Source organism: Rhinopithecus roxellana, chromosome 9, assembly GCF_007565055.1.
Source record: "Rhinopithecus roxellana isolate Shanxi Qingling chromosome 9, ASM756505v1, whole genome shotgun sequence".
NCBI lineage: Eukaryota > Metazoa > Chordata > Mammalia > Primates > Cercopithecidae > Rhinopithecus > Rhinopithecus roxellana.
Genome location: NC_044557.1, coordinates 68,334,110 through 68,346,027, shown reverse-complemented (window position 1 = coordinate 68,346,027; position 11,918 = coordinate 68,334,110). Strand labels below are relative to the sequence as shown.

The 11,918-nt window shown below is 40.0% G+C and overlaps 1 protein-coding gene across 35 annotated transcripts in view; it reads right to left on the bottom strand.

Annotated features, from left to right (window-relative positions):
* Positions 1-4,546: 4,546 nt before the first annotated feature.
* The window catches only part of RIMS2 (regulating synaptic membrane exocytosis 2), a 792,768-nt gene continuing 785,396 nt past the window's right edge, over positions 4,547-11,918 (bottom strand). For 31 of the 35 annotated variants that reach the window (XM_030937589.1, XM_030937577.1, XM_030937584.1 and 28 more), the window contains one exon: positions 7,154-7,372. In XM_030937589.1, coding sequence (XP_030793449.1) covers positions 7,154-7,372 — 219 coding nt within the window. Of the gene's footprint in view, positions 7,373-11,918 lie in introns of all 35 variants that reach the window. The other 4 variants (XM_030937587.1, XM_010354535.2, XM_010354544.2 and 1 more) reach the window with 3 other exon arrangements.

The following is an 11,918-nucleotide window of genomic DNA, read 5'->3' as shown; positions in this document are numbered from 1 at the left end:
CCAGTCTGTGGAAAAATTGTCTTCCAAAACCAGTTCCTGGTGCCAAAAAGGTTGGACACTGTTGATTTGGATCTTGTGTATTAAAGTCATTTTGTAGATGTGTTACAAAATGTAACACATTTTGTGTTAGATGACAATACTATTGATATCAATTAATATTACCAGAAAAGAGTTACAAAACTTTGATCTTGGCCCTATTTTAGTCAACATTTTATCAAAGATGTGAATCAAAATAGAGGAAACATCCTTATCAGATCTGCACATGACACAGAGCTGGCAGTGAAAGCTGACATGTTTTATAAGTCTTAAGCCTTCAGTAAAATTCAGAGTGAATGCAGGTTTAGGGCAGTTGTGATGATTTTGATAGGCTGGAATATTGGACAAAACCAATAAGAAAAAAATTTAGCAAGAAAACTTTTATATCTATGCTTGGCTAAAAATGAAATTCCACAAGGACGGGTAAGAAAGCAATTCACATGGAGGATCTGAGAGATTTGTTTGACTACCAGCCTAGTCTGAAAAGGCTATGTGAGGTAGCTGCAGAAAACGGCAACAGAATGACAGGTTGTGTTTACAAAGCAGAGTCCATAGTACTCTTCTTGAGCCAGCACTCATCCGGAGTCATTTGCTTAAGCCAATGGAGCGGGTATATTTAGAGGACAGATAAGATGATGAGGTTTCTAGTAAGTGACAAGTGGTTGAAGGCATTATATGTGCCTGGAAGAGAAAAGAAAACTAATGGTAGTAAAACTAATAGTAATAATGACAATCACCACCACCATAGCAATAGCTAATACTTACTGAGTAACTGTATGTCTGGTATTGTGCTAGTCCCTCGTCTATGTTACATTGTTGAATCCTCTCAACAACCTTGTGAGTCAGGTACTGTTATTATCTCTACTTCCCCATTTAATAGATAAGAAAACAGACATGATAAGTGGCTTATTCTAGGCTATAGAATTATTACATAGTTATTATACAGCAAACGAGAAAACAATATTTAAACTCAGGCATTCTTATTTAGAACAGGAATTTTAAGCCAACATGCTATTCTGCTTTGTAAGAGTTGGGGATAATAACATAGCTCACTAAAATATTTGAAGGACTATCTATGGAAAACCGATCAGCCATTTGCTGTACATTTCTGCAAGGTAGTGCTATCCCAGGAAGTATAAAATACTGGAAGGAGATTTAGGCTAAGTGTTAAGGAATACAATTTAGGCTAAATGTTATGGAATGAAATGGATTGCAGCATTTATTTCTCCATCCATTTGTCAAGCAGAGGCTTAATGGCCACCCCTTAGGGTTTCCCTTCATGCTAAGAGGTTGCCCTAGGTGAACCCAATGGCTCCTTCAAGATTCTAGTTTCATTAGAATCATCTTTGGCCAAATATATTAATTAGGACTCATGACCTCAAGCAGCAGGAACCCAACTAATTACAGCTACACTGTGTGAGCTTTCTTGGAAGAGCAGGGATGCCACAGATCCTCAGTTGTAATGGAACTAGGAACGTGGAATCTGTAGGACTCTCTCTCCAAGTCTTGCCTCCACTTGGTTTTGTTGACTTTCTTAGCATAAACCAACTTTCATCATATATCAGAAAACACTGTCACTGGAAGCTCCTGCCTTTTCCCTCACAATGGGATAGTTTTTGTCACTGGAGATGGACTGCCTCTTTGGTATCAAGGCAAAACAAAATAAAACAAAAAATAACAAATCTTCACAGGCAAGGTAAAGATTGACCCAGTTTAAGAGTCTGCACCCTCTATACCACCATCATATGGGGCCAGGGGAATGGCAGGTCTCAGAGGAACAATCTGGATGGACTAGAAAAGATACTAAGCAATAGGATCCCTTGCCCCAAGGCAGGATTACAGGAAGCTGGCGCTCAAAATCCATTAAGGACACGACAGGTTTAAAGTCTTTTTGATGTAACCGTATACAAACTATGAACATAAATTTCAGGACTTAAGAATCTTCCATGTTTATAACAACAATCTTTTTTTTTTTTTTTGAGACACAGTCTTGCTCTGTCACCCACACTGGAGTGCAGTAGCATGATCTCAGCTCACTGCAACCTCAGCCTCCAGGGTTCAAATGATTCTCGTGCCTCAGCCTCCCACAGGTGCCTGGCTAATTTTTGTATTTTTGGTAGAGATGGGGTTTCTCATGTTTCCAGGCTGGTCTCAAACTCCTGGCCTCAAGTGATCTGCCCAGCTCGGCCTCCCAAAGTGCTGAGATTACAGGTGTGAGCCACTGCGCCTGACCGACAATAATCTATCTGAGAATATTTGAGAGGGACATTCACTGTTAATGCTGGATATCTGGCACCTATAATGTGCTTGGCATTGAGCTAGGTGCTGTGCTGGGTATGGAATTGCTGGCTTTGATTCCTGTGTTCAAAGGCCTAACCATTTAATGGGATTAAGGACTAAGTAGCATTCTGAGAACCATTTCAAATATAATGAAACCGAAGATGAGACCTTATCAATTACCTCATTTAGAAATAGATTTCACATTAAGTTTAAATCAAATCTAGCTTCCCAATAAAACTCTCAATGCTTTAGAAATAGCCCAAATTCAGGAATCTATAGATGCATTCATTCAACTCATTCACTTCCTATGTGCTCATCACTGTTTTAGACACTATAATACAAGTGGTAATGATTCCCTTTTCTCTACTTTCTTGCCTGTTGTTCTCTTTGCCTGACATAGTCTTCATCTCACTCTTGCTTCCCATTGCCATCATCTCCTTCTGTTTAACTCCTGTCCATTTTTTAGATATAAGCTTTCCCTAAATGTCTAAACTGGGTTGAAACACTTTGCTGTATACTCCTGTAGCATTCTGGGGGCTTCACTTTAGGAGTTATCACACTTGGAATTGTTTACCCAATGTGTCTTCTTTAGAAGAATTAAAGCCCCATGACGACAGGGCTAATGTTTGTTTTGTTCACTACTATGCCTGAAATAGTGCCTCCAAAAAAAAAAAGGACTAAATAAACCTTCATTAGACAGATATTTATTGAACATCTATGTGTCAAACAGTTTTTGATACTGAAGATATGGTCTCTGCCCTGAAGGAGCTTACATTTTAGTTAAAGTGTTGATTTCATGATAGATGAGAATCTACCTCAAACTCCGTATTTTCCAGGTGAGGAAATGAATGCCCTGGAGAATAAGTGACCTGAGTAAGGGCATATGGAAGATGTGAGTGGCACGGATTTGTTGTTTGTTCACTTAAAAAATTTCTCTTTTGCAAAGTATTTCTCAATACACATTTCACAATCCAGAGGTGGGTTGTACGAACTCCCGTTTCTTCAGTGTATAAATGCCCACAGAACACTGAGGGCATCACGAGCTGAGGGAGTTGAGACAAACACGTTGAGCACATCATTTTTACATGCACAGAATGACAAGGGTTACATCAGTAGTCGGCAGACAGCTTTGGTGATCTCTTGCCTAATTCTATCATATCCACTACAAGAACATCATATCCTTTACTGTTGTCTATGGAGCCTCGGCATCTGGGGTCCCTGGGAAAGTGAAGGTGTTGGCGTCAATGGCAGCTGTGTTGTTAGGGTTTTGTCAGGAGCTGCCAAAAGAGCTTATTCGTGAGCTGGGAGTGGCAAGAAGGGACTCATATGTATTATTACTGAGAAAAGTAGAAGAGCTTTTCAGGAGAGGGCACATGAGAAAGGGAAGGGAATTTTTATAACAGGAATGTATGAACAAAAGCAATTCACTGAAGTGCGGGTATATATGGGATAATGGAAAAAAAATACGGGATAGGTATGGGGAAATGGACTGGAGTTGAGTCTTTGGAAATGGAGGAAATGGTTGTTTCCAAGAATGGAGAGACAGCTAGACTTAGATTTCAGTTAGATTACTAAATAAATGTGAATTCAAACTAGCTCTTAAATTTCAGACCTGAAGCAGACTCCCATGAGAACTCCGCAGGGTTTCCTTCTCCCAGTTGAGGAACTGCCCCAGAAGGATATGGAGAAATCCTGTCACCCATTCATATCCACACATAGAAGCCAGTCTCTGGACAGGTTGTTATATGTCAGGTTACCACACGCCTCCCTACCCCCAAAACACACCCTCCACCCCCACAAAGCAAAACTGAAACTTTAGCAGAAACACATATGCATAAAGCCAGCTATGCCTTCACCATCTTCACCCAGGGGCTAGCGGAGCCTGTGCCTGAGTATTTGTGACTCTGCTGTCAGTGAAGGCCATGACTAACTTAAAAATTTCACTCATAAAATCTGTGAGTTGCTGAGTCATTTAATCAGAAAGCAACTCAATCCAAAATAACAACCTTTTAAAATACAGCAACTTTTAATAGTGTGAGCAGAAATCTTTTGGCATTTTAAAGAAGTGCTCTACTGAGGGCTATTGCTAAGACCAGCAGTCTACTTATGTTATTGAGAAGTAGGAAACGGTGATTTCATTCTTTAAATGATACATGAGTTCAGGGAATGAGCTGTAGCAGGCTCAGGGCTATGTGGGGAGAAAAGTCAGAGAAAGCATTGTAGATATCTGTAAAGAAAATGTTTTATTTAAAGTGTTAAATACCATCACCAGAATGAATTTGATTTACATTAGTTGGTGTTCATTACAGGACTAATCTGCCCTTTTTTTCCAACTGGAATTCCCTTTACTTTTCAAACATACTATGTACAGGGCAACAATGGTCACTGGCATAGTGCTAGTTACATGACTAAACCACAAAGTCGAGGTGCAGATGTGAAAATAAAAAAAAAACACACCAACTTTTAAATAAATACTGCATAATGACAAGTATGTACAAATATTCCATACAGTCATGTCCTTCTTATTAAAATTAGAAACAATTTGTATAGGAATATGCACAAAAGATTATGTGACTGCATCTTAGTATCAGGAAAATCATAAACCTTTATTCTAAGGGATAGTATAGACACTCTAGGTCTATTAAATCAATTGTTGCTGGTACACAGGTGTCTAAATTATTTTAATAAAGTTTTATTCATTCTTTTAACAACTTTACCTGGGTCCATCAGAATGTCAAGACACAGTCTTGGTGTATTTCATATTGCACCACATAAAGAGAAGGCATTTTTAGTGATACTCATTTTAACTTTTGCACCGTATCAAGCATGATAGTTTTTAATGGTCAGCACTGAACTAAAAAAAAATTTGTGCATGGCCTTAATTTAAACAAATGAGATGTGGATTTCAAAAATTAAAGCAAAGAATTAAAATCAAGCTATAATAATGTGTTATCAAAATGTACATAAAGAACCATGGGTGGTTTATTACAATAACCAGTGACTTTTCCTCTAAATAGGGGAACTTAGGAGAAATTTGACCTTGCAGCACCACCCAATGGTAATAACTGTCTGTAAAATCAAAGGCAGGGGTTTTGACTTTAGGAGATTTTCACATCGACTTTTGGTGATGGCATCAAATAACTATTAATAAGCATACTGACTTTGTTTGAGTCACCTAAAAATTGGAGCTTTAAAATTGTTGCAGATTTATGTTTGCTATATTTCTTTAGAAATATAATTTGTGAAAAGTTGAATTTTACTACAGAAAAATGAATGAATAAACAGCCCCGTGTTTCAGGGCTCCAATTTTTAGCAGTGTTTCTATTCACATAGTAAATGGAAACTGACTAAAGAAATTGTTTTAACTGATTAAAAAACAAACAGAACCTAAGACCTTCTACAAATAATACTTTAACCCCTGTATGAATAATGCTGGTGCTAAAAACAAATTTACTGGACATCACAATGGCAACATGATTTTAGAATTTTCCTGTAAACTGAATTTTAAAGGTGAAAAAAAATTACCATGCACTGTACAATAAACTGCAAAAGTTCAAATATCTTCTTTGTCAAATACATGCTGACTTACTTTAATGTACTCCCAAGTCATGTTGCAAAATCCTTTTCAACATGCTTGAAATAAAGAAAGCTCTTAAAGTTATTTTTCCCTTGAGAAATTTGCAAATTCAGAGGCATCTACAGCTCTGAATCAAACATGGGGTATAAGAGAGGATCAGATCAAAACTTGTAATTTTTTAGTATAAGGTTCACTCTGGCAGGGAGAAAGAAAAGATTAAAAGAGGGAGAAGAGGAAAAGTGAGAGGAGAAAGATGTGAAAAATTTGCACATATTGAACTTCATAAGATTTGTATATTTAACATGGAGATAAATTGAATATATTATACTTATTTGTCACATAAAGAGAATTTTAAATATCTTCTAGAAAGTATTTCCATTTGTAGTGTCTGCCAAAACACAGACTATGATTAAAGAATAAACATGGTGTATCTTTGTATCACCCTGTTGCATTCTCTCTCCTTTTTAAAACCATGCACTAGTGAAATTTATTTTTAAAAATAATATAAACTGTTGAAAATGGCTGATTTTTATTTTTATTTTTTGCAAGTTGCAGCCCCAAGAAAATAATTTAAGTATTCAGCTTATCTGTGTCCATGCAAAAAAAGTTTCTTTAATTTCATTCAGTACAGTGTAGCCACAGAATTTTGCTTTTCAGAGTCCAACACATCTTGGCATTAGTAAAGGACGTGCCCGTGGAGCTACAGAGTCTGCCACTCTTCCTGCTGGACAGACTGCTCTGATCCCCAGCCAGAGGAGGGCTGATGATTGTTCCTGACCACTTCTTTGGTCTCCTACTTTTCACCTGATGCTTCCTAGGATTTCACTCCTTGACCTGTAACATGGCTTCATGGCTGTATAGCTCCATTTCTGTGGCATATCAGGGCTTTGGGGTTAGATAAATGAAGAAAAACGAACGATAAAAATATAAAGGTGCCATTGAAAAGGGCTTCTGTTGCATGAAACTGACTGATTCTTTGAGATTAATCCATGGCTTCAGATTGGACCAGAACTTCAATGTCATTGAATTCCAAACCTGATAGTTCTTCACAGCTCTGCTCTTTCACCTGAGGGCCTTCTTTAGGGCACAATGTGTGCAACTTCCTCTGAGAACACAGGATCGCTTTGTATCCCTAGAAACAGGCTCAGAAGACACAACATTAAGCATGCAGTGTTACCAGGGTTTGCAACCTGTGATTTGTCTTTTTTTTTTTTTTTTTTTTTTGTAACGCTGGTTGCTGTGACAACAGTTTTACAGCTGCTATGAACGAGAGTAAGAAGGTCCAGTTGAACTTTCCAGAGATGATTGGGAAGCTCTTCTTGTCAGAGGGGCCAAGGTTGGATCTACTAGGGAGGAAGGAGGGAAAAGTTTGAACCATCCGATCACCATATTGGATAGCTCTAGTTCATCTAAAAGTATCTGGGCCACTCCCATAAAAGATTTGTGATCCATGCGGCCATAATCTCCCCAGACGATGATCTGTTGGCAAAATAAAAAGTAGAGTGACGTCAGTGTAACTGTGTAAATAGAAAAAGTTGTAAAATGTATGAAAATACTAAAGTACATTCAGTTAATTTTCTGACATCAAAGCATTAAGGTCATAAGAAATCCAGAGAGACTGGAATTTATGTGTGGTGGGGATTTGCACGTCTACAAATCTCTTTTTTTTTTTTTTTTTTTTGAGACGGAGTCTTGCTCTGTCACCCAAGCTGGAGTGCACTGGTCAGATCTCAGCTTACTGCAAGCTCCGCCTCCCGGGTTCACGCCATTCTCCTGCCTCAGCCTCCTGAGTAGCTGGGACTACAGGCGCCCGCCACCTCGCCCGGCTAGTTTTTTGTATTTTTTAGTAGAGATGGGGTTTCACCGTGTTAGCCAGGATGGTCTCGATCTCCTGACCTTGTGATCTGCCCGCCTCGGCCTCCCAAAGTGCTGGGATTACAGGCTTGAGCCATATAAATCTCTTTAAAGAAAATGACAGAAGATGGCTGAATAGGAACAGCTCCAGTCTCCAACTCCCAGCGCGAGCGACACAGAAGACCGGGGATTTCTGCATTTTCAACTGAGGTACTGGGGTCATCTCACTGGGGAGTGCCGGACAATCGGTGCTGGTCAGCTACTGCAGCCCGACCAGCGAGAGCTGAAGCAGGGCGAGGCATCGCCTCACCTGGGAAGCGCAAGGGGAAAGGGAATCCCTTTTCCTAGCCAGGGGAACTGAGACACACAACACCTGGAAAATCGGGTAACTCCCACCCCAATACTGCACTTTAAGCAAACGGGCACACCAGGAGATTATACCCCACACCTGGCCAGGAGGGTCCCACGCCCACGGAGCCTCCCTCATTGCTAGCACAGCAGTCTGCGATCTAACCGCAAGGCAGCCGCGAGGCTGGGGGAGGGGCGCCTGCCATTGCTGAGGCTTAAGTAGGTAAACAAAGCCGCTGGGAAGCTCGAAGTGGGTGGAGCTCACAGCAGCTCAAGGAAACCTGCCTGTCTCTGTAGACTCCACCTCTGGGGACAGGGCATAGCTAAACAACAACAAAAAAGCAGAAGAAACCCCTGCAGACGCAAACAACTCTGTCTGACAGCTTTGAAGAGAGCAGTGGATCTCCCAACATGGAGGTTGAGATCTGAGAACGGACAGACTGCCTGCTCAAGTGGGTCCCTGACCCCTGAGTAGCCTAACTGGGAGACATCCCCCACTAAGGGCAGTCTGACACCCCACACCTCACAGGGTGGAATACACCCCTGAGAGGAAGCTTCCAAAGTAAGAATCAGACAGGTACACTCGCTGTTCAGCAATATTCTATCTTCTGCAACCTCTGCTGCTGATACCCAGGCAAACAGGGTCTGGAGTGGACCTCAAGCAATCTCCAACAGACCTACAGCTGAGGGTCCTGACTGTTAGAAGGAAAACTATCAAACAGGAAGGACACCTATACCAAAACCCCATCAGTACGTCACCATCATCAAAGACCAGAGGCAGATAAAACCACAAAGATGGGGAAGAAGCAGGGCAGAAAAGCTGGAAATTCAAAAAATAAGAGCGCATCTCCCCCTGCAAAAGAGCGCAGCTCATCACCAGCAATGGATCGAAGCTGGTCAGAGAATGACTTTGACGAGATGAGAGAAGGCTTCAGTCCATCAAACTTCTCAGAGCTAAAGGAGGAATTAGGTACCCAGTGCAAAGAAACTAAAAATCTTGAAAAAAGAGTGGAAGAATTGACAGCTAGACTAATTAATGCAGAGAAGGTCATAAATGAAATGACAGAGATGAAAACCATGACACGAGAAATACGTGACAAATGCACAAGCTTCAGTAACCGACTCGATCAACTGGAAGAAAGAGTATCAGCGATTGAGGATCAAATGAATGGAATGAAGCGAGAAGAGAAACCAAAAGAAAAAAGAAGAAAAAGAAATGAACAAAGCCTGCAAGAAGTATGGGATTATGTAAAAAGACCAAATCTACGTCTGATTGGGGTGCCTGAAAGTGACAGGGAAAATGGAACCAAGTTGGAAAACACTCTTCAGGATATCATCCAGGAGAACTTCCCCAACCTAGTAGGGCAGGCCAACATTCAAATTCAGGAAATACAGAGAACGCCACAAAGATACTCCTCGAGAAGAGCAACTCCAAGACACATAATTGCCAGATTCACCAAAGTTGAAATGAAGGAAAAAATCTTAAGGGCAGCCAGAGAGAAAGGTCGGGTTACCCACAAAGGGAAGCCCATCAGACTAACAGCAGATCTCTCGGCAGAAACTCTACAAGCCAGAAGAGAGTGGGGGCCAATATTCAATATTCTTAAAGAAAAGAATTTTCAACCCAGAATTTCATATCCAGCCAAACTAAGTTTCATAAGTGAAGGAGAAATAAAATCCTTTACAGATAAGCAAATGCTTAGAGATTTTGTCACCACCAGGCCTGCCTTACAAGAGACCCTGAAGGAAGCCCTAAACATGGAAAGGAACAACCGGTACCAGCCATTGCAAAAACATGCCAAAATGTAAAGACCATCGAGGCTAGGAAGAAACTGCATCAACTAATGAGCAAAATAACCAGTTAATATCATAATGGCAGGATCAAGTTCACAAATAACAATATTAACCTTAAATGTAAATGGACTAAATGCTCCAATTAAAAGACACAGACTGGCAAACTGGATAAAGAGCCAAGACCCATCAGTCAGCTGTATTCAGGAGACCCATCTCACATGCAGAGACATACATAGGCTCAAAATAAAGGGATGGAGGAAGATCTACCAAGCAAATGGAGGACAAAAAAAAAGCAGGGGTTGCAATACTAGTCTCTGATAAAACAGACTTTAAACCATCAAAGATCAAAAGAGACAAAGAAGGCCATTACATAATGGTAAAGGGATCAATTCAACAGGAAGAGCTAACTCTCCTAAATATATATGCACCCAATACAGGAGCACCCAGATTCATAAAGCAAGTCCTTAGAGACTTACAAAGAGACTCAGACTCCCATACAATAATAATGGGAGACTTCAACACTCCACTGTCAACATTAGACAGATCAACGAGACAGAAAGTTCACAAGGATATCCAGGAATTGAACTCATCTCTGCAGCAAGCGGACCTAATAGACATCTATAGAACTCTCCACCCCAAATCAACAGAATATACATTCTTCTCAGCACCACATCGCACTTATTGCAAAATTGACCACATAATTGGAAGTAAAGCACTCCTCAGCAAATGTAAAAGAACAGAAATTATAACAAACTGTCTCTCAGACCACAGTGCAATCAAACTAGAACTCAGGACTAAGAAACTCAATCAAAACCACTCAACTACATGGAAACTGAACAACCTGCTCCTGAATGACTACTGGGTACATAACGAAATGAAGGCAGAAATAAAGATGTTCTTTGAAACCAATGAGAACAAAGATACAACATACCAGAATCTCTGGGACACACTTAAAGCAGTGTGTAGAGGGAAATTTATAGCACTAAATGCCCACAAGAGAAAGCTGGAAAGATCTAAAATTGACACTCTAACATCACAATTAAAAGAACTAGAAAGGCAAGAGCAAACACATTCAAAAGCTAGCAGAAGGCAAGAAATAACTAAGATCAGAGCAGAACGGAAGGAGATAGAGGCACAAAAAACCCTCCAAAAAATCAATGAATCCAGGAGTTGGTTTTTTGAAAAGATCAACAAAATTGACAGGTTGCTAGCAAGACTAATAAAGAAGAAAAGAGAGAAGAATCAAATAGACGCAATAAAAAATGATAAAGGGGATATCACCACTGACCCCACAGAAATTCAAACTACCATCAGAGAATACTATAAACATCTCTACACAAATAAACTAGAAAATCTAGAAGAAATGGATAATTTCCTGGACACTTACACTCTCCCAAGACTAAACCAGGAAGAAGTTGAATCCCTGAATAGACCAATAGCAGGCTCTGAAATTGAGGCAATAATTAATAGCCTACCAACCAAAAAAAGTCCAGGACCAGATGGATTCACAGCTGAATTCTACCAGAGGTACAAGGAGGAGCTGGTACCATTCCTTCTGAAACTATTCCAATCAATAGAAAAAGAGGGAATCCTCCCTAACTCATTTTATGAGGCCAACATCATCCTGATACCAAAGCCTGGCAGAGACACAACAAAAAAAGAGAATTTTAGACCAATATCCCTGATGAACATCGATGCAAAAATCCTCAGTAAAATACTGGCAAACCGGATTCAGCAGCACATCAAAAAGCTTATCCACCATGATCAAGTGGGCTTCATCCCTGGGATGCAAGGCTGGTTCAACATTCACAAATCAATAAATGTAATCCAGTATATAAACAGAACCAAAGACAAGAACCACATGATTTTCTCAATAGATGCAGAAAAGGCTTTTGACAAAATTCAACAGCCCTTCATGCTAAAAACGCTCAATAAATTCGGTATTGATGGAACGTACCTCAAAATAATAAGAGCTATTTATGACAAACCCACAGCCAATATCATACTGAATGGGCAAAAACTGGAAAAA